This window comes from Sapajus apella, unplaced genomic scaffold (genome assembly GCF_009761245.1).
Source record: "Sapajus apella isolate SASKATOON/1434 unplaced genomic scaffold, GSC_monkey_1.0 scaffold33, whole genome shotgun sequence".
Taxonomy (NCBI): Eukaryota; Metazoa; Chordata; class Mammalia; order Primates; family Cebidae; genus Sapajus; species Sapajus apella.
This window is the reverse complement of record NW_022436973.1, coordinates 6,522,557-6,545,920: the sequence shown is the minus strand read 5'-3', so window position 1 is coordinate 6,545,920 and position 23,364 is coordinate 6,522,557. Positions and strand designations below refer to the sequence as shown.

At 47.8% G+C, this 23,364-nt stretch overlaps 1 protein-coding gene across 2 annotated transcripts in view; it reads right to left on the bottom strand.

Moving 5' to 3' along the window:
- SOGA1 (suppressor of glucose, autophagy associated 1) overlaps positions 1–23,364 on the bottom strand; it is an 86,400-nt gene that overhangs the window by 28,607 nt on the left and 34,429 nt on the right. Inside the window, exons 4-7 of one of the 2 annotated variants that reach the window (XM_032295023.1) lie at positions 9,722–9,784; positions 7,429–8,610; positions 4,372–4,518; positions 531–656 (exon numbers count right to left, since the gene is read on the bottom strand). In XM_032295023.1, the coding sequence (XP_032150914.1) occupies positions 531–656; positions 4,372–4,518; positions 7,429–8,610; positions 9,722–9,784 (1,518 nt within the window). The remainder of the gene's footprint in view (positions 1–530; positions 657–4,371; positions 4,519–7,428; positions 8,611–9,721; positions 9,785–23,364) is intronic. The other variant, XM_032295024.1, reaches the window with a different exon arrangement.

Below are 23,364 nucleotides of genomic sequence, written 5' to 3'. Positions count from 1 at the left end.
AAACAGGACTGGCCCCAGGTCCCACGGGCAGCCAGTGATAGCCCTGTCACACAGCTAATTTACAATTGCAAGTACAGTAACATCCCAGCAGGGCACAGGGGCTGAACTCAGGTTTCCCCTGACATTCTTTTTTTGTTTGTTTGTTTTGAGATCACTCTCTTGCCCAGGCTGGAGTGCGGTGGTGTGATCTTGGCTCACTGCAACCACTGCCTCCCAGGTTCAATTGATTTTCCTGCCTCAGCCTCCTGAGTAGCTGGGATTACAGGCATGCACCATCATACCTGGTTAATTTTTGTATTTTTAGTAGAGATGGGGTTTCACCATGTTGGCTATGCTGGTTTCAAACTCCTGGCCTCAAGTGATCCACCTGCCTTGGCCTCCCAAAGTGTTGGGATTACAGGTGTGAGCCACTGCGCCCAGCCTTGCCTGACATTCTTGATTTTGGAGGGCCCACAGATGCTCAAGGCCTCTGCCTCCAGCTCAGAGAGGCTGTAGGGATAGGTGCCTGGAAAGCGCTGGGCACCACGCACCTGGACCATTTTCTGGTTGAAACTGTCGGCCTCCTCCTTTCGTAGCTGCCGCTCCTGGGAGAGCTGCTCTTGCAAACCCCGGAGGCTGTCGTGGGCCTCAGCCAGCACCAGCTGCAGCTCCTTGATCTGCAGTGCAGACAGGGACACAGATAATGAGGAGGGAGAGAGAGGAAGAAGTGGATAGAAATTGTGATCTGAGGATGACAGTGGTAGGGGAACAATGGGAAGTTGGACCCAAGCTGTCCAAGTACAAATCAGGCACAATGACTATCCCCACCTCAGAGGGTCATCATGCAATTAAATGAAACAGTACATATCAAATCCAGCTTTCGTTACCATTAGAAGTTGATCTTTTCTCTTTGAAATTTATCTTAATAATGTACTGGGAAAACTGAGTTACTAAGTTTGATTCACAAAGATGTTCATTGTTTCGTTGTTTATAATTGCAACATTTAGGAAACAACTTAGATACTAAATGGTGGGAATTAAAAGATGTTTAATGGATCTATACATATGTAACAATCCATTCAGTGGTACCCTTAAGGAGGATGTCCTTTATTGTATGTATGTTATTATATTATACTTCAACAGAAGGTTAAAAAACAAAACCAAAAAAGCTATAGACCTCCACAGAAAAATATGTAAAGAACATGGATACACACACTAAATGTAAACAGTGGGAACTATGTGAAGATGTTCAGACCTCCGATCTTGACTTCCTTCCTTCCCTCCTTCCTTCCCTCCTTCCTTCCTTCCCTCCTTCCCTCTTTCCCTCCTTCCTTCCTTCCCCCCCTCCCCCCCCCCCCCCCCTCCCTCCCCCCCCCCCCTTTCTTTCTTTCTTTCTTTCTTTTGCAACAGAGTTTCGCTCTTGTTGACCAGACTGAAACAATGGTGCAATCTTGGCTCACTGCAACCTCTGCCTCCCAGGTTCAAGCGATTCTCCTGACTCAGCCTCCCAAGTAGATGAGATTACAGGAGTGCACCGCCACGCATGGCTAATTTTTTGTTCTTTTAGTAGAGACAGGGGTTTCACCATGTTTTTGGCCAGGTGGTCTCGAACTCCTGACATCAGTTGATCCACCTGCCCTGGCCTCCCAAAGTGCTAGGTTTACAGGCGTGAGCCACTGTGCCCAGCCAACTTCATTCTTTATATCTTTATGCAATGCTGCTTAGGGGTTTTGTTATAGTTATTTATTGTTTACAAAAACTATAGGATCTATTTAAAAAGGTAATAAAACTATAGTTTTTGGTGAAATTGTGTTTAAAAATATTTGTAGCTAAGCAGGCAAAACCGATCTATTCTGTGAGAAGTCGGATGGTTACTACAAGAGAGTATAGGGAATTCTGGGGCAGGTCATGCTGTGTTATTGATCTGAGTGTTGACGACATAGTAGCATTTAGTTTGTAAGAAGTAACTGAGCTGCCAACTTACAAGATGAGCACTTTTCTCTACATGTATTATACCTCAATATATATATATATATTTTTTTAGATGGAGTCCTGGTCTGTCACCCAGGCTGGAGTGCAGTGGTATAATCTCAGCTCACTGCAACCTCTGCCTCAGGTTCAAGCGATTCTCCTGTCTCAGCCTCCCGAGTAGCTGGGACTACAGGTATGTACTACCACGCGTGGGTAATTTTTGTAATTTTAGTAGAGACGGGGTTTCACCATGTTGGCGAGGCTGATATCAAACTCCTGACCTCAGGTGATCTGCCTGTCTCGGCCTCCCAAAGTGCTGGGATTACAGGCGTGAGCCACCGCACCCGGCCAAAATTTTTAAAAGTACTTCTAGTAACAGAGAAACATGTACACTGTCACATTACACAAGGGAAAAAAGGGAAAATGTCACTCCCAACTTGTTTTTTTTTTTTCTTTTTCTGAGACAGGATCTCATTCTGTCACCCAGGTGGAGCGATGATGGCTCACTACAGCCTCGACCTCCCAGGCTCAAGCAATCTTCCCACCTCAGCCTCCTGAGTAGCTGGGACTACAGGTGTGCACCACCACACCCAGCTAATTTTTATATACTTTTTGTAGAGATGGGGTTTTGCCATGTTTCCCAGGCTCGTCTCAAACTCCTAGGCTCAAGCAATCTGCCCACCTCTGCCTTTCAAAGTGCTGAAATTACAGGTGTGAGTCACCATGACTGGCCGCAGAACTCCTATATAAAAGCTTCGTAGGTATGCCAAATGTCCCTCTGTGAAAGTAAACATTCATTATATGGTCAGTAATATGATGATTTGGCAGTGCAGCATAGTGACCTGAGGTATATCTTCTCTATCTGCTTTGCACCAAACATTTTTGCACAGCTACATACTGTCTGCTGCCTCTGGTATCCTCTTTGAACTCAGTGTTCAACAGTGTTGGGCAACTGTCATTGCTCAATAGAGTGGCTGAATGAAACAAATAATTGAATGTGTTTAGGAAATTATTTTCTCTACAGGTAAGCCTATAGAATAGGCCTATTTCCTGGCTGGGTGTGGTGGCTCATGCCTCTCATCCCAGCACTTTGGGAGGCTGAGGTGGGAGGATCACTTGAGCCTAGGAGTTTGAGACCAGCCTGGGCAACATGGCAAAACCTGGTCTCTACTAAAAGAACAAATATTAGCTGGAAATGGTGGCGTACGTCTATAGTCCCACCTAATCAGGAGGGCTAAGGCATGAGATTCGCTTGAACTTAGGAGGTGGAGGTTACAGTGAGCCAAGATTGCACCACTGCACACTGCACTCCAGACTGGGCAACACAGCAAGACTCAGTCTTAAAAAAAAAAAAAAATAGGCCTATTTCCTTTTCTTAGAAAATGAGAACTAAGTTATCTCAGTTTTTTCTCTTTTTGCCATGGCTTCTAGGAAGCTCGCTTACAGAGTCTGATCCATCAGCTTCAAGCGAGCTTCTCCTTCCTACATAGTCATGGGCTGGCCTTCCTGGAACCACTGAGTTATCTTCCAAGGGATGCTCAGAAATGTGCTCAGGCTGGAGAATACACAGGACTCTGCATGGTTCAGGGTTTCAGGGATACCCCACCCACTCTGTAGGAAGCTTTTCCTGCTTCAGGCTCATTATAAAAAACAAGGAGAAGCTCAGTAGGCTTAGAAGGGCTCAGAACTACCCAGAATTCCCCAAGGATCAAAGAATCCTAGCAATTCAATAGCTACCATTCACTCTAACCCTCCCATGTTACAGATGGGGAAGCTGTGGCCAGAAGGTGGAAAGCTGTCGAAGGTCATACAGCAACACTGGTAGAACTGAGACTTGAACTCAGGTCCCCTGAGTCCCAGAGATGTGTCACTATCATCATAATAATTATGATCCTCCTCATCCTCTTCCCCACCCAATGTGGACCAGGCCTTAAGCTATGGCTTTTTGTGTATTTAATCCTTTCAACAACCCTACAAGGCACCTTCATTTTACAGGTAAGAAAACTGAGAATCAGAGAGGTAAAATGACTTCTCCAAGATCTCACAGCCAGTATAGAGTGGATCCACAATTGAAACCCAAACTGCTCAACTACTTCCTGCTACATAAATGAGTAGTTCCACTAAGTGATATAAATTGTCAAATTCTCAGTAGAATTTAGTACAGGTGGGAAAAAAGCAATTTATACAGATGAGTTTAAAAGTTTTTAGATCTTAAAAAAAAAAGTTTTTGGATCAGGCCATGAGAATGTCCCAAACTTCCTTATTTCCTGTCTTGCCCTGACTGCCAGGAAGCTTGAAACCAAATGGAATGGCCAAAACTCATATCCTCACCAGCTAAGTGATATATGGATCACTCTGCTTTTGAGAGGCCTCAGTAACTCTCCTCCTACCCAATCCCCTGCTTGCTCAGGTCTAGACCCACCTCAGAGGCATAGGAATCATTGTCTTCCGCTCGGTAAGGCCTGAAGCTCCGGCTGGGGTCAGGCTTAGAGTCCAAGTCACCAGCGCGGAAGGCCTCTCGGATCCTGGGCTCCCATTCCGGCAGATCCCTGAAGTCAGGTGGCTGCATCCAGAGGCACAGGCAGAACAAACCAAAGATCACCATGGGGAGGGGCCCAAGGGGTGCCAGACACACCCACCCCAGGCCTCTGGGCTCCATGAGAGGCTTGAACCACCCACCTGAGGGCTGGGACCCTGGCAGATTCACCTCTGTAGCTCAGACCCAGCCCTGGCTGCAGGCACTGCTGTCATTCAATGAATGAATGTTGAAAGGATGAATGAGCAGGTAAGTGGGGAGTGATTTGGTGAATGTGTGTCTTGTGCACAAACCTCTGAGTCAGCCCCAGCTGTCCTATCACATGTGTGACCGCTGTTCATTCCTCTTTCAAGGAGAACCAAGAGGGAGATAACACAGAGCAGTCTATGGGCACAGTGGCACGTGCCTGCATGCCTGTAATTCCATCTACAATTTGAGGCTGCAGCGAGCTATGATCATGCCACTGCACTCCAGCCTGGGCAACAGAGCAAGACTGTTTCTTTAAAAAAAAAATTTTATCCTCAAGGAGAGCAGCAAAAGAAAGAAACAAACAAAAAGAAAAAAGAAATTTTTTTTAAAGGCTGGGCACAGTGGCTTATGCCTGTAATCCCAGCATTTGGGGAGGCCGAGGCAGGTGGATCACAAGGTCAAGAGATCAGACCATCTTGGCCAACATAGTGAAACCCCGTCTCTATAAAAAACACAAAAAATAGCTGGGTGTGGTGGTGTGCGCATGTAGTCCCAGCTACTTGGGAGATTGAGGCAGAAGAATCACTTGAACCCAGGAGGCGGAGGCTGCAGTGAGTCAAGAGTGTGCCACTGCACTCCAGCATAATGACAGAGACTCTGTCTCAAAAAAAATAAATAAATGTTTTAAAAAAAGGCAGTCTGCTTGCCTAAAAAAGCAAGATGAAGCCAAATCAACAGGGCATGAGTTAAAGAAATTATGGCACATATCCACTGTACAGTTGTTAAAAAGAAAGTGCTGCCGGGCGCGGTGGCTCAAGCCTGTAATCCCAGCACTTTGGGAGGCAGAGGCGGGTGGATCACGAGGTCAAAAGATCGAGACCATCCTGGTCAACATGGTGAAACCCCGTCTCTACTAAAAATACAAAAAATTAGCTGGGCATGGTGGTGCGTGCCTGTAATCCCAACTACTCAGGAGGCTGAGGCAGGAGAATTGCCTGAACCCAGGAGGCGGAGGTTGCGGTGAGCCGAGATCGCGCCATTGCACTCCAGCCTGGGTAACATGAGTGAAACTCCGTCTCAAAAAAAAAAAAAAAAAAAAAAAAAAGAAAGTGCTAAATCTCTCTCTTTCCCTGGAAATGAAAAACTCCCTGCCATTGCTCTGAGGATGAAGATCAAACCTCCCCCATGCTCAGTGCAGGGCAGCTTCACGGTGTCTCTTCACTCAGTTTCCTGGACACACCATGCTCCTTCTGCCTCTGATCTGAGCTGTGCCTTTGCACAGGCTCTTTCCTCTGCAGAAAACACTGTTCCCCCAGCCATCCATCCCTCTGACCTCTGGTCAGATCAGAGCCCTTCCCTCAGCATAGGGTCTAGGTCAAGTTCCTTGTTCATAAAACCATGCACCTTTCCTTTAGATTCCTCTCTCAGTTTATAACTGCACATTCACTGGCATGATATTTTGGGTGACTCTGCCCCACTAGATAATAAGGGCCGTGAGAGGGGGAATCATATCTGGTTTTGCTTGTCATGACACCTTCAGCAGTGAGCACAAATAGTGTGTGAACAACAAACAAGGCATCATAATGAACAAACTGATACACTGTGTTAAAAATAAGTTGTATAGTAACAGTAGATATAAAATAATATGTGTGGAAAAACAAATATATGATAGTATATGTGAAGAAGGATTTACAAGGGCAAGCTGCAAGGATGAAATATTCTAGATCTACCCCATTAGACACACACAAATACTGAACATTTAAAATGTGACTATTAGGCTGGGCACAGAGGTTCACACCTATAGTCCTAACACTTTGGGAGGCTGAGGCCGGTGGATCACTTGAGTTCAGGAGTTCAAGACCAGCCTAGGCAACATGGCAAGATCCCATCTCTACAAAAAAAATTTAAAAATTATGGCCAGGTACGGTGGCTCATGCCTGTAATCCCAGAATTTGGGAGGCAAAGGTGGTTGGATCATTTGAGGTCAGGAGTTCGAGACCAGCCTGGCTAACATGGTGAAACCCCATCTCTACTAAAAATACTAAAAGTTAGCTGGGCATGGTGCAATGGGCCTGTAATCCTGGCTACTTGGGAGGCTGAGGCAGGAGGACTGCTTGAACCCGGGAGGCAGAGATGGCAGTGAGCCAAGATTGCACCACTGCACTCCAGCCTCGGTGACAGAGCGAGACTCTGTCTCAAAAAAAAAAAAAAAAAAAAAAAAAGCTACGTGCAGTGGCTCATGTCTATAATCCCATCACTTTGGGAGGCAGAGGCGGGTGGATCACCTGAGGTCAGGGGTTCAAGACCAGCCTGGCCAATGGTGAAACCCTGTCTCTACTAAAAAATACAAAATTAGCCAGGCATGGTGGCGCATACCTGCAATCCCAGCTACTCAGTAGGCTGAGGCAGGAGAATCGCTTGAACCCAGGAGGTGGAGATTGCAGTGAGCCAAGGTCATGCCATTGCACTCCAGCCTGGGCAACAAGAGTGAAACTCAATCTCAAAAAAATAAATGAATAAAAATAAAAAATAAAAAAATAAAAATTAGCTAGGTGTGGTGGTGGGTGCTCACTTGTGGTCCCAGGTACTAAGAGGGTGAGGAAGGAGAATGGCTTGAGCCCAGGATATCAAGGCTGCAGTGAGCCGAGATTGCACCACTGCACTTCAGCCAGGGCAGCAGGGAGAGACCCTGTCTCAAGAAAAACAAAAGCAAACAAAAAATAAATAATAGGATTTGTGCATGAGACACCTTACCTGAAAGTCTGGGCCAAGGTCTTTTGCCAGAAGAATCTCCTTGGAGAGCCCCTGGGAGCCCAAGGAGGGCAGTGATGAGAAAGACTCCTGCTGCTCCTTGACAGAACCCCCAAGGACTGCATCTGCCTTCCGCGTGAAGGCGTTCAGCTCCTGCTGCAGCACACTCAGGCGCACCAGGATGGCATGAATGAGCTTCGTGTCCCTGGGGCCCTCGCTGTTGTCGGGGGCCTCGTGCAACCTGAAGTCAGCACACTCATTGTCCAGACACAGCCGGAGGCCAGCTGAGAAGCCGTTGGCATCAGCCACCAGGACATCGATGGCTTTACTGACCAGGGCGGCCTGCTCCCTCAGCCCAGGCAGCACCTCGGCCTCCCTGGCTCTGCAGAGTCGGGCCGCATGGGACTCGTGTGTCTCGCCCAGGGGAGCAGGCACACATTGGGCAGAGTCTCCGGCCTCGGCATCCGTCTCCAGCATGGGCCGTGTACTCTGGCAGGAGGCGAGGTCGCAGCGTTGGAGGTTGGACAAGAGCACACGGTTCTCGTACTGCAGCTTCTTGACCTTGCCACTGAGCTCACCGATCTGCAGCTTGGCGGCCGCCAGCTCCTCCTGCGAGGGCTCGCTGAGCACAGAGCAGCTGTCCTCCGAGAGCGCCACGTCCAGCTCGTGCTCCGAGCGGAACTTGGCCAGCTCATTCAGCAGCAGCTTGTTCTGGTCCTCAAGCTCGGCGGAGGAGCGCCGCAACAGCTCGGCCTCCTCTTCCACGAACTGCAGGTGTCGCCGCAGCTCCGCCAAGCTCTCCCCGCACTCGCCACTACCCAGTGCAGAGAAGGCCAGGCGTGCCTCCGGCCCCCCACAGCCACCTCCATGATCCTTCATGTCGTCCATCTCAGCCCGCAGGCCTCGGTTCTCCACCTCCAGCTCCACGATGCGGCGGCTCAGCAGGTTGGCCTCCTCCTCCACCAGCTTCAGGTGCACCTTCAGCTCGGTCTCCCGCGAGTGGGGGGCATCGGCCAGCTCCTCGGCCGACAGTGCACTGTCCAGGTCCCCGTAGAGCGAGCGGTACTTCAGCAGCTCCTCCTTCATGCTGTCATTCTCCTTGGCCAGCTTAGTGAGCTTCTTGCACATGAGGGCTGACTCCTCCTTTGCAAAGTGCAGCTGGCACTTCAGGTCCGCGCTGTCCTCCTGGGGACATGGGGACAGTCACAACCCAGGAAGGTTAGTGCTGGGAGGCTCAGTACCAGCCATAGCATTTTGGGGGAGCACTAACTATGTGCTAGGAACACAGGGATGAATCAGACACAGCCAGACCCTCAAGGAGCTAAGGGTCTGGGGGAGACACAGAGGGGCAGACATTGAAATGATGGGGCACCATACACAGCTTGGGAGTCCAGGAGCAGGTGACATACCGATGAGCAACTACTGCCACTACTGCCATTACCACTACAGTTTCATCAGTAAAATGGGGTGGTAACATTACCTCCCTCCCAGAGCCACAGAGGATTAAATGAGCTAAGGGTGAAAAGGGCCTGGCACTCTGACAATCCCATACCACTAGGAGCTAACAGTATGTGGCCTGTGCTGCATATAGTACTTTATTTGATTCTTCCAATGAACCCCCAAGACAGGGATAAGTAGGGAATGGAGCCCCGAAACTCAAAGTGACTCACCCCAATCACATGGCAGTCAAGTGGCAGAGCCAAGATTCAAACCCGGATCTCTAACTCTAGACCTTTGGATTTGACTGTAGTGCTGCTTGCTAAGCTCCTGGCTGGGGTGGGGAGTGAGCATCTAAGCATCTAAGAACCATGAGCTCAGGGTGTGGTTTTGGGCAGTGAAATTAAGAAAATGAGCAAGGGGGCCGGGTGTGGTTGCTCACACCTGTAATCCCAGCACTTTGGGAGGCTGAGGCAGGTGGATTGCTTGAGGCCAGGACTTCGAGACCAGCCTGGCCAACATGGTGAAACCCTGTCTCTACTAAAAATATAAAAATTAGCCAGGTGTGATGGTGTGCGCCTGTAGTCCCAGATACTCGGCAGGCTGAGGCATGAAAATCACTTAAAACCGAGAGGTAGAGGTTACAGTAAGCTGAGATTACGCCACCGCACTCCAGCCTGGGGAAGAGAGTGAGACTTCATCTCAAAGAAAACAAAACAAAACAAAAAACAAAAAAAAGAAAGAAAGAAAAGAAAATGAGCAAGGGGCAGACAGGGCAGAATCTGGGATCCCCAGGCCACTTGGAGTTAGGCTCAGGCCTTCAGAATAAAACCTTCCTACAGGGGCTGCTGGGAATTACCTGCACCGAAGTCTTCTTATCTGCCTTCCCCAGAGAGCGGGTTCCTCTTTTCTTCAAAGAATGCTGAAGGGAGATTAAAAAAAAAAAAAAGTCAGGACCAAAAGCTCATAGGGTGATTACATGCAGAGAGCTGTCACGGTGTCCAGGATCCAGGGAGGACCCACTCCCCGGGCCACCCCACCCTGAATGTTGAGCAAGAGGAGCCCTTCAGATCACTCAGCAGTGGAAGACTGGTCAGAAGCACTGGAGAAGATGATTCTGCAAATACCTGCCCAGGGTGTTTGTACCTTCTACCCTACACCCTCCCCTCTAACCCACTCCCATGTGTGACCCGGCTGGCCTCAGCCAAATCTTGGAAAGCTGTGCTTCTGTTCTCGTTTGTCTTTCGTCAAAGGATTTCCTAAGTACCTATCATATACCAATAGGTAGGTGTAAAGAACACAGCAGTGAACCGCAGAGGATGTTGTGGTGCTTTTACAGATTCCCTTTTGGAACTGAGACACTCATTCCCCAAGCTGAGCCCTCAAAGCTGAGTACCCCTCCCAGTGACAGCCATTGGTTGAGGGAAACCACCTTGTCCAAGGGCAGGTGCCGTTCATGGATGGAGCCCACATCTATGCACGGATCCTTGACCCCTTGCCTCGGCCTTACAGGGAGGGCCATCCTTGCTCCAGAGCTCCCCATGGGACTGACTGGGATCACTGGCACAATTCAGCTTCTAGCTCTGCCTCACTCCCTGTGGTGGTGTTCCCAAGGAGACTCTTCCATAAACCTCTGCAGGCAAAGCTCCATCTCAGAGAAAATCTGTCCTCCTGAAACTGACATCTAGTGCAAATTTTAATTCAGAATAAATAATAATGAATAAAATGAAAATGGGGGCTGGGTGTGGTAGCTCATGTCTGTAATCCCAACACTTTGGGAGACCAAGACAGAAGGATTACTTGAGGCCAACAGTTCGAGACCAGCCTGGCCAACATAGCAAGACCCTGTCTCAAAAAAAAAAAAAAAAAAAAGAACAACAATAAAATGAATATGAGTACAACAAATGGTAATTACACAGGAGAAATGTGTAATCACGACTTGAATGGTCATGAGAGACTGATGGCAAACAGTGATTCAAAAATCCAGAAGCTGGCCAGGCACAGTGGCTCATGCCTGCAATCCCAATACTTTGGGAGGTTGAGGTGGGAGGACTGCTTGCATTGAAGAGTTTGAGACTAGCCTGGGCAATGTAGCAAGACTCCTCAAAAAAAAAATTAAATAAACAAGATGTTTAAAATCCAAAAGCAATAGGGGAAAAAATAGATATATTCGATTACACAGGCAAATTCTGCATGGAAATAAAATCACCCTAACACAAGTAAAAACATAAATGACAAACTGAAAAAATATCTACAATGTATTAACACAGACAAAGGGTTGATGTCCTAAATATGGAAACAGCTTCACAAACAGGGCATTAAAAGGCCAGAAGACCTGTAGGAAAATAGGCTGGAGATACGAAAAACAGTTCACAGGAAGAGAAAGGCAAATGGATCACGGCACATGAAGATATTCAACCCCGCTCCTGTTAGATAAATGCAAATTAAAATTACACTGAGATACCATTTCTCACCTATCAGATTGGCAAAAATCCAAATATCTGACGACATATTCTATTGGTGAAGCTATGGAGAAACAAAAAGGTTCATAAATTGCTGGCAAGAATGCCAAATGGCACAAGCCCTACAGAGGGAATTGAAGGAAATGTTACAATAACAATTACTGAAGTTTCTCAATGTTTAAAGAAGTCATTCAAGTAGATGCAGGATTCTATTGAGCGCTTCCTCCCAAGAGAGGAGGGGTGATTTGTGTTGGTGGTGTATGTATAAAACCATGTTTAGGCTGTTTTGACTTTTCAAGGTGGGCTGGTGTATTTTTGAAAATGGCGCCCAGGTGATTTGGATACATGCTTACTCCCATCCCCCACCTCTCACACCCTATCCCTGAAAGTGGCAGCCACTGATCTAATCCAAGTCCCATTTTTCTGAAGCCAAGAGACAGGGACAGGGACTTGTCCGAGGTCCCACAGCACACCCACAGCTGACCTGGGACCAGTTATTGACATAGCTTTGAATTGAATTATAAAGAGTTGGCAGGAGAAAATGTGCCTTCTCTGATGAGGACCAGAGTGGAGCTAGCACAGTAGTTCTCAATCTGGTACACATCAGAATTACTTACAAAAAATACTGGTGGTCTGGGGTAGGTCTGAGACATCAGTATTTTTGTTGTTGTTGTTGTTGAGACAGAATTTCGCTCTTGTTGCCCAGGCTGGAGTGCAATGGCTCGATCTCGGCTCACTGCAACCTCTGCCTCCCAGGTTCAAGTGATTCTCCTGCCTCAGTCTCCCAAGTAGCTGGGATTACAGGAGCCTGCCACCACACCCAGCTAATTTTTGTATTTTTAGTAGAGACAAAGTTTTACCATGTTGACCTCAGGTGATCCGCCCACCTTGGCCTCCCAAAGTGCTGGGATTACAGGTGTGAGCCACTGCACCTGGCCGAGACATCAGTGTTTTTTAAATGCTTTCAGGTGATTCTGAAGAGCAGTTCGGATCTACTGTGCCAGGCAAGGAGAGCTCCAGACCGACCCTTAAGTACAGAATATCTTAGAGCTCAATCAAATCCTAAAGAGACCTTTTGAAATGCAAATGAGGCAGGAAGGCAAAGGCTGATATTTCAGATGCTGGGTGTCAAGAGCCAGGAGCCAGTATTTGAGAAGTGCTTTCAAAAGCTGGAATGGAAGAGGAGGAAACAGGGCTGTGGGTCAGACAATGAGTCCTTCTACAAGAGCCAGGAGGCAGCAGCAAGCACAGTCAGTGGGGCCCTGGGCAGGGCACAAAGAGGCAGCCCCATGTCTAGAGTGCAAGGTGGGGGCTCTGGGTTCAGCCCATCAGGCTGCAGAAGGATCCGGGCCCACCTATTACAAGCTGAGTGGGAAGGGCTGTAGCCTCACTGGGAGTTGAACCCTGGAGATCCTGCAAAGCTGAGTTTATGATCCCTGGGTGAACTCTTTCCTCTCCCTGAAATTCTATTTTCTCATTTATAACATGGGCTATGGATTAGGTGACCAGAGCCCCGCCAAGCACTGCAGACTCCCTGGAGGACGGAAGTGAAGTGACAGAGAGGAGAGCCAGGGGTCTCCACGGGTACCGAGGGGCCAGGCATCACATGGGAACAGATGAGATCACCTAAAGCCAGCCAGGCGTGATGGCTCACGCCTGTAATCCAAGCACTTTGGAGGCCAACGCAGGCGGATCACCTGAGGTTGGGAGTTCAAGACCAGCCTGACCAACATGGTGAAACCCTGTCTTAAAAAAAGAAGAAGAAAAAAAAACAAAAATAGAAAAAAAAAAAAAAAAAAAAAAAGAGATCACCTAAAGCCATTCAAAGGACTGAGGGATCAGGAGATTCACTGACATGTAAATCTCCCAGACACTCTGCTAAGGGAAAGAAGTAACTGGCAAAACAAAACCTATAACCCAAATATGTCCACCAACTTTAGAACGGATGAACAAAATGTGGTCTAGCCACACAACAGAATATCACTCAGCCACAGAAAGAACAAAGAAATGGCCGGGTGCAGTGGCTCACGCCTGTAATTCCAGCACTTTGGGAGGCTGAGGTGGGCGGATCACCTGAGGTGGACGTTGCCGTGAGAGTGCGCCATTGCATTCCAGCCTGAACAACAAGAACAAAACTCCAAAGAAAGAAGAAAGAAAGAAAGAGGGAGACAGAGAGAGAGGGAGGGAGGGAGGCAGAGAGGGGAGGGAGGGAAAGATGGGGAAAAAAGGAAGGAAGGGAAGAAAAGAGGGAAAGAAATGAAGTCCTGGCCAGACATGGTGGCTCATGCCTGTAATACCACCGCTTTAGAAGGCCGAGGCAGGTGGATCACCTGAGGTCAGGAGTTCAAAACCAACCTTGACCAACATGGTGAAATCCCGTCTCTACTAAAAATACAAACATTAGCTGGGTGTTGTGGCATTTGCCTGTAATCCCAGCTACTAGGGAGACTGAGGCAGGAGAATCACTTGAACCTGGGAGGTGGAAGTTGCAGTGAGCTGAGACAGCATCATTGCTCTCCAGCCTGGGCAACAAGAGTGAAACTCTGTCTCAAAAAAAAAAAAAAAAGAAAGAAAGAAAGAAAGAAATGAAGTCCTAACACATGCTACGTCATACCTGAGCCATAAGAACATCATGCGAAGTGAAAGAGGCCAGTCACAAAAGGTTACAGATTGCATGAGTCTATTTATATGAAATGCGCGGAATAAGCAAATTCACAAAGACAAAAAGTACATTAATGGCTGTCAAGAGCTGGGGGAGATCAGGTGCAGTGGTTCACATCCGAAATCCCAGCATTTTTGGAGGCTGAGGTGGGAGGATCACTCGAGGGCAAAAGATTGAAACCAGCCTGGCAAGAGTGAGACCCCATCTCTTCAAAAATAAAAAATATTAGCCAGGTGCAATGGCTCACACCTATACTTTCAACTAGTTAGGAGGCTGGGCTGACATAGAGGATTGCTTGAGCCCAGGACTTCAAAATAGGAGTGAGCTATGATACTGCCACTGCATTCCAGCTTGGGCGACAGAGGGAGACCCTGTCTCAAAAACTAAAAAACAAAAAACGAGCAAACAAACAAAAAGAATACAAGGGATTTGTATCTTGTACATCCCCCTCCCCATCCTTACTTGGGGTGGGGGAATGGGGAACAAAGTCTTCTAGATTTTTTTCCATTAAAAAAAATTTTGTAATTACACAATATTTTTATTTACTTACTTATTTTTTTGTTGAGAAAGGGTCTTGCTCTATCGCCCAGGCTAGAGTGCAGCGGCATGATCTCAGCTCACTGCAACCTCCGCTTCCTGGGGTCAAGCAATTCTTGTGCCTAGGCCTCCTAAGTAGCTGGGATTACGGTGCCCACCACCACGCCCAGCTAATTTTTGTATTTTTAGTAGAGATGGGGTTTCACCATGTTGGCCAGGCTGGTCTCAAACTCCTGGTCTCAAGAGATCTGCCCGCCTAGGCCTCCCAAAGTGCTGGGATTATAGGCATGAGCCACAGCACCCATACTATGCAATATTAAAAAAAAAAAAATATATATATATATATATATACACACACCTTCCTGTAAAAATAACTGTTCACAAAGCAGATAAAGCCAAAGCCCCTGTTTTTCCATCCCGCAACCTCCTCTCCTTTGAGGTTTCTGACTGCTCTGCTGGGGCTCCTTCTGGGCCTTTGGCTGAATTTAAGACACTGAAATAGATGCTGCTGTTTTATAGACTTTCTTTCCTTCCTATGTTGATTTGATTCTGTGATCTCTGATTTTTATAATAAGCACCCTAGACAGAAGAAAACTTCCAAAATATGCAGCATTTTAAAACAACAGTCTGTGTTCATGCTATATTATTCTGTATGTTACAGGAACAATGTATACAATATAATCCCATCTTTGTTTTTTAAAAAGTACACAGAGGTCAGGCATGGTGGCTCTTTGGGAGGCCCAAGCAGGCAGATCACTTGAGCTCACAAGTTTGACACCAGCCTGGCCAGCATGCTGAAGCCCCATCTCCACTAAAAAATATATAAAAATTCGCCAGGTGTGGTGGCACATATCTGTAGTCCCAAGTGCTCGGGAGGTTGAGGTAAGAGAATCGCTTGAACCTAGGAGGCAGAGGTTGCAGTAAGCCAAGATCACACCATTGAACTCCAGCCTGAACGACAGAGTGAGACTCTGTCTCAAAAAAAAGGAGTTAAAAAATATATAGAAACTCCCTGTATTATATGAGACGAAAGAAAGAAAAGCCTAGAAAGATACAAAGCAAACTGCTGATGCTGGGTCAGGCTGAGGAGTAGAACTGAAGGAGGCAGTCAGGGAAGCCTTTCTTCTTTTATTAACGACTTTTATTATTTTTATTATTTTTGAACAGATAACAAAGTCACATGGTTCAAAATTCAAAAAGTACAAAAAAGAATACAATGACCAAGTCACGCAGTTATCCTGCCCCAAGGCAACCAACATAACCAGAGGGCTGCAGCTTGCTCTTAGAGGTACGCTAGGCATGCATTAGTGTACTTTTCTAATGATATTTTTGCTTCACTGAGTTTATATTACTTTTTTAGATAAAAAATGCATATTCTTGGCCAGGCCTGGTGGCCCACACCTATAATCACAGCACTTTGGGAGGCCGAGGTAGGCGGATCACGAGGTCAGGAGTTCAAGACCAGCCTGGCCAACATGGTGAAACTCCAACTTTACTAAAAATATAAAAAAGTGACTGGGCATGGTGGTGGATGCCTGTAATCTCAGCTACTTGGGAGGCTGAGGCAGGAGAATTTTGTGAACCTGGAAGGCGGAGGTTGCAGTGAGCCAAGATTGCGCCACTGCACTCCAGTCTGGGCAAGAGAGCGAGACTCCATCTTGAGGGGAAAAATGCATATTCTTAGCCAGACACTGTGGCAGGTGCCTGTAGTCCCAGCTACTCGGAGGCTGAGGTGGGAGGATCGCTTGAGCCTGGGAAGCAGAGGTTACACTGGGCCAAGATTACGTCCCTGCACTCCAGCCTGGGCAAGAGAGCTAGACCTTGTCTCCAAAAAAAAGACAAAAAGCATATTTACATTTACGTTTAAATGCACATATATGTAAACATAGAAAAACTTAACTGGAAGTATATGTACCTCCCCATCCACACAGAAATTCCCTATGGCTTATTTGAATTTTCTAATCTTTTTCTGCTAAGCATGGACTACCACCTGGTGGCGGTAGGGGGTGGGGGAGGGAAAAGTCATTATAAAAGGCTTTTAAGGCTGCGCGCAGTGGCACATGCCTGTAACCCCAGCACTTTGGGAGGCCGAGGCGGGTGGATCGCCTGAAGTCAGGAGTTCAAGACCAGCCTGGCCAACATAGTGAAATCCCATCTCTACTAAAAATACAAAAATTAGCTAGGTGTGGTGGCAGGAGCCTGTAATCCCAGCTACGTGGAAGGCTGAGGCAGGAGAATCGCTTGAAGCCAGGAGGTGGAGGTTGCAGTGAGCCGAGATCACGCCACTGCACATTAGCCTGGGAAACGAGTGAAACTTCATCTCAAAAAAAAAAAAAGTTTTTTAAAATATGCTTTCTCCAAGAAGTCACCAAACACCTTTCCAGCAGGCAGAGAAAAGGTTTGAATGAGCTGAGTGGCCTGAATCTCACCAGAGAGCAGAGCAGTAGGCAGAGGAGAGGAGTTCCAGCCTTTTCTGGTGGATCTGACACTTCCCCACCTTATCTAAGCCATGTGGGCTCCCACACAGCCCTGACATTCTGGAGAGAAAACAAGGCACGTTCAGAGTGCTCAAAGACCTTTCTCCCCTCTGCCTGGCAGCAGATGGCCAGGCAGCTGGGGGGCTGCCACCCCTCAAGAAAGCCAGGGCCTGTCAGAGCCCCTGTGTGGAGCCCCTAGGGATGAAGCCAGTCTCTGCCCAAGAGGCAGATGTTCTGGCTCTGGGCCTTGGGAGGGCGGGACAGAGCAGGGCGGTGCCTGGGCACCAGCAGGAATGCAGCCGCAAGGCCTGGGGATGCGTCCAGCCCTGAGGACACTCTCTGTGGCCTGGCATGCAGCAGGGGCTTCCCCACCCGCCAGCAACTCACAAGGCTGCCTTTCAGCAGCCAGGGTGGTGCCTCCAAGCATCGCTGATCTACAGGGTTTTAGGAGAAGCCTGAGCTATGTCCTCCCTTGTCTTTCCTCCAGCCCAGGAGAGAGCTGCCTGAGCCCAGCTCTGGAGGGGGCCTGTGCACTCAAACACCTTCCTGCCCACCTGAAGCTGAGAAACAGAGGCCAACCCTCCAAGGAACGAAATGAACCTTCTGCCAAAACAGCAGGGCATATTTTCACCAAATCTGGAGGAGATGTTTGGAAAGGTCTCACTGAAAGCACAGACTGTGCTTCAGGTACAAAATTTATTCTAGATTATTATTATTATTTTGAGACTGGGTGTCACTCTGTTGCCCACAACTGGAGTACAGTGGCATGATCTTGGCTCACTTGCAACCTCCACCTCCCAGGTTCAAGCAATTCTCGTAAGTCAGCCTCCCAAGCAGCCGAGACTACAATACAGGTGTATACCACCACACCTGTCTAATTTTTCATATTTTTTGTAGAAATGGCATTTCACCACATTGCCCAGGTTGGTCTCGAACTCCTGAGCCCAAGTGATCCACCCACCTCGACCTCCCAAAGCGTTGGGTTTACAGGTGTGAGCCACCGCGGCCGGTCTGCTCTAGATTCTAGAAGGAACCCGGGGTTGGGGGTGTGCCTCAAAGACAGGCATTCATTCTTCCTCTAGAGTGGCTGAAATGGCCAGAGAGAGAGGCCGTGTGGCTCCTGGTTGGGGAGAAATCATACAGGGGAGAAAACAAAGAGTGGTTTAGACATTGGCCCCAAATCAAACGTCACAAGGACAGATGGAGCCAACTGCACGCAAAGATTTGCAATGTAGCTGCTCCTTTCCCAGGTAACTGGCAGCTCTAGACAGAGTTCCTCACCAGAGGCAGCAGAAATGTATTTATTTAACTAAGGCCAATGCTTCTCCAGACCCCCGGCCCTCACGGTGGTTGTGATGGTAACAACAAAAGTCCTTAGTCTATGTTAAGCACTTTACTTGCTTGTCTTGTTTAATTTTCACAAACACCTCTGAGAAGTAGTAATAATATTCCCATTTTATAAATAAACAAACTGCACTGGGCACGGTGGCTCATGCTTGTAATCCCAGAACTTTGGGAAGCTGAGGACGGTGGTTCACTTGAGTCCAGGAATTTGAGACCAGCCTGGGCAATGTAGTGAGAGGCCCCATCTCTTTCAAAAATACAAAATTAGCCAGATATGGTGGCGTGCACCTATACTCCTAGCAACTTGGGTTGCTGAGGCCAGAGGATCTCTTGAGCCCAGAAGTTTGAGGCTGCAATGAGCCATGATTGCACCACTACACTCTAGCTTGAGCGACACAGCAAGACTCCTGTCTCCCTCCAAAATAATAAAGATAAATAAATGAACAAACTAAGCACTAGAGTAGTTATATCATTTCCCCAACGTTACAGTCACTTGAGAGTAAGTGCCAAAGCCAGAGAAAAGGTAGAACCAGGCTTTGGGATCCAAGCGCAGTGGCTCACGCCTATAATCCCAGCACTTTGGGAGGCCACGGTGGGCAGATCTCGAGGTCAGGAGATCAAGACCATCCTGACTAACACAGTGAAACCCCGTCTCTACTAAAAATACAAAAAATTAGCTAGGCGTGATGGTGCACGTAGGCGTGCACTCAAGTAGTCTCAGCTACTTGAGACACTGAGGCAGGAGAATTGCTTGAACCCAGGAGGCAGAGGTTGCAGTGAGCCAAGATCGTGCCACTGCACTCCAGCCTGGGTGATAGAGCGAGACTCCATCTAAAAAAAGAAAACAAAAACCTGATGCTAAGGAAAAGAAGTCAGTCACCAAACACTCCATTTGGATAATGTGTCCAGGCAAATTGTAGAGACAGAAAGCAGATGAGTGGTTGCCAGGGGCAGGAGGGAAAGGGGAAATGGGGAGTGACTGTTCACAGGTATGAGGTTGCTTTTTGGGGCCATGGAAATGTTCTGGAACTAGATAATGGTGACAGCGACACAACATCATGAATATGCTAAAAATCACTGAATTAGTAACTTAAGCATATCCTAAGAGTGACAGCAAAAAAAAAAAAAAAAAAAAAAATCCCCGAATTTTACATTTTTTTTTTTTTTTTAGACTGAGTCTCACTCAGTCACCAGGCTGGAGTGAAGTGGCATGATCTCAGCTTGCTGCAACCTCCACTTCCTGGGTGCAAGCGATTCCCCTGCCTCAGCCTCCCAAGTAGCTGGGATTACAGGCATGTGCCACCACACCTGGCTCATTTTTTGTATTTTAGTACAGACGGGGTTTCACCGTGTTGGCCAGGATGGTCTCGATCTCCTAACCTCATGATCCGCCCACCTCAGCCTCCCAAAGTGCTGGGATTATAGGTGTGAGCCACTGTGCCCAGCCCACTTTTAATTTTTATTGTTTTTAGTTTTATTATTGATTTTTTTTGAGATAGAGTCTCACTCTGTTACCCAGGCTGGAGTACAGTGGCGTGATCTTGGCTCACTGCAACCTCCGTTTCCCAGGCTCAAGCAATTCTCCCACCTCAGCCTCCTGAGTAGCTGGAATCACAGGCTCATGCCATCATGTCCAGTTAATTTTTACAATATTTGTAGAGACGGGGGTCTCATTATATTGCCCAAGCTAGTCTCAAACTCCTGGGCTCAAGCAATCCTTCTGCCTCAGCCTCCTAAAGTGCTGGGATTACAGGTGTGAGCCACTGTGCCTGGTCTGAACTGTCCACTTCCAAATGGTGAATTGTATGACATGGGAATTAAATTGTGATTTAAAAACTGCCAAGAAACAGTGGCACCCTATAAAAAGACAACCACACCATGCCTGTGGGAAGGCTATTGGAGGGTTAAACAATGTGCTGGTGTGGTCAAGGCTTGTGCGGTGCCTGGCACAGAGTGAGGGCTCAGACACAGCAGCTATACCATAATAAATCACGTCAACACTCGTATTGGCTTTCTGCCTAAAACACAAGGAGGCGTGTGACGCTGGAAGAGAGGGTAGCTGGGCAACAGTGCCACTGCAGCCCTCAGCCAGGGCCTGCCACCTCCCCTTTCTCTAGTGGAGAGATGTTTCCACGGTAACCACATCAGCTCAGGCCAGGGGCTCCTGTTCCTAGCTGGGTGACAGCACCGCCTCGGCAGCCTGTCAGGATAGTAACGGCAGATCTTGATGATGAGACTGAGGAAGAATTGCTCAGGGACCCTCATCTCCATAGAAACCATGTCAGGAAAGAGGGAGGAGGGACAAGATAAACAGCAAATAAACACAGGCTTCTGCCTCCTGCGCACAAGCCTGAGATGCCATGGGGAACGCAAGGAGAGCGGCTAGACCAGCCTCACTGACACCAGCCGCAGAGGGATGGGAGCCAGTGTTTCTTGAGCACATACTCTGTACGAGGCACCACAAAAGGGCTCTTAACAAGCTTGAACTCATTTAAAATTTCACAATTAAATTCCAAATACTTTCTTTTTTCCTTTCCCCGCCCCCTCTTCCTCTCCCTCTTGGTGCAGGGTTTCACACTATAGCCCAGGCTAGAGTCCAGTGGCACCATCATAGCTCACTGTAGCCTCAACCTGTAACCTGTTAGGCTCAAGCGATCCTCCCACCTCAACCTCCCTAGTAGCTGGGACTACAGGCATGCACCACCACGCCTTGCTAAATTTTGTATTTTTTGTAGAGACAGATTTTCACCATGTTGCTCAGGCTGGTCTTGAACTCCTGGCCCCAACCAATGTGCACGCCTCTGCCTCTCAGAGTGCTGGAATTACAAGCATGAGCCACTACACCCAGCCTCATTCCTTCTTAAGGTTGACTAGTTTTCTATTATTCATATATAACACACTTCGTTTATCCATTCATCCGCTGATGAACATTTGGGTTGCTTCTACCTTCTGGCTATTTTGAGTTATGCTGCTATGAACATGGTTGAGTAAATATCTCTTTGAGTCTCTGCTTTCAATTCTTTTGGGGACATAACCAGAAGTGAGACTGCTGGATCATATGATTGTTCTATGTTTTATTTTTGAGGAACTACCATACTATCTTATTCTTTTTAATTTCTTTATGGTTATATAATCTTACTAATGATCCCAAACAATCTCATAGGCTGGATATCATCCTGTTGTCTTATTTATTTATTGGAGATAGGAGTTTCCCTCTTGCGCCTAGTGAGTGCAATGGCGTGATCTCAGTTCACTGCAACCTTTGGCTCCTGGTTTCAAGCAATTCTCCTGCCTCAGCCTCCCAAGTAGCTGGGATTATAGGTGGGGAGTGACTGTTCACAGGTATGAGGTTACTTTTTGGGGCCATGGAAATGTTTTGGAATTAGATAATGGTGACAACTACACACCACCATAAATATATTTAAAAATCACTGAATCGTACATTTTTTTTTTTTGAGACGGAGTCTCACTCTGTCACCAGGCTAGAGTGTAGTGGTGCGATCTGAGCTCACTGCAAACTCCACCTCCCAGGTTCAAGCGATTCCCCTCCCTCAGGTGGTCACCACCACAACCAGCTAACCTTTTTTTTTTTTTTTGTATTTTTAATAGAGACGGTGTTTCATCATGTTGGCTAGCCTGGTCTCAAACTCCTGACCTCAAGTGATCCACCCACCTTGGCCTCCAAAAGTGCTGGGATTACAGGCATGAGCCACTGCACTTGGCTCTCCCCCTTTTTTTTTTTTTTTTTTTTTGAGACAGGGTCTTGCTCTGTCTCCCAGGCTGGAGTGCAGTGGTACGATCTCACCTCACTGCAACCTCCACCTCCTGAGTAGCTGGGACTACAGGTAGGTACCACCACACCCAGCTAATTTTTGCATTCTTTAGAGAGACAGGGTTTTGCTATGTAGGCCAGGCTGGTCTCAAGTCCTATATGCCCAGTGTGAAGGATGGCTGGAGGACTGTTCTGGCCTCGGGCTGTGCTGTCTCAGTCCAGGGACGCTGGCAGGCTGGAGATCTGCCCACCTTGGCCTCCCAAAGTGCTGGGATTATAGGTGTGAGCCACCATGCAGCCTTTTGTTCGTTTGTTTGTTTGCTTATCCTGATGTCACAGATAAAGAAACTGAGACTTAGAAAGGGGAAGTGGCTTTAGGGTTCCAGTCACATCTCTGCTAAGGAGAGGCTGGGTGAACTCAGGCAAGCTGTTCCTCTTGGGGCCTCAGTTTCATCATTTGTACCATAAGCTTAAAGTGCTTTCAGAAATTGTCTCCCCTTTTCACTATCAAGGGTGTAAGCAGCAAGATGATGTGAAGATGGTGCTCTGTGTTATGGGCCAGTCCATGGCAGGTGGGCAGCTGTATGAAAGGAGAGGGCTAGCCACACTTAGCGGCAGATGCCTCCTCTTCCTGCACACTGAGAGGGCATTGGCACATCACGCCAACATGCCCAGTGGGAAGGATGGCTGGAGGATGGTTCTGACCTCGGGCTGTGGTGTCTCAGTCCAGGGACACTGACAGGCTTGCCCTCAGGGGAGGCAGCAGAAAGTGCCTGCAGCAAGGAGTATGCCCTAGTAGATCCTCATACATCATAGCAGCCAGAGAGCTAAGGCCTGGCTCTGCCTCTAGGGCCAGAAGCCACCCCAGGCTTTTTAGAACACAGACCCCTGGAATAGGGGATTCCAGCTTTTAAGGGACACCTAGGCTGATGGCTTCCAGTCTGCATTCTGCAGAACCCCTTGAGCCCTGCATAACCTTGAGGTCATCCCTCCCTCTCTAGGGGCTGTTTGGTCATCCACAAAATGGGCATGACTGCAACCTTGTTGGCATGAAAATGTTTGAGATAAACTGTCAAGCAGGGCCTATAACACGCTGCATACCCAACACACAACAGGAGGAGAAGGTCTGCCAGGAGGAGGAACTGGCATGAGCAAAGACAGAGAGGACGGTGTCCAGGGGTCACATTCAGGAAGCACCTAGTACCCCAGAGACACTGGCCTGAGACCCAACCCCAGCACTGACTTCAC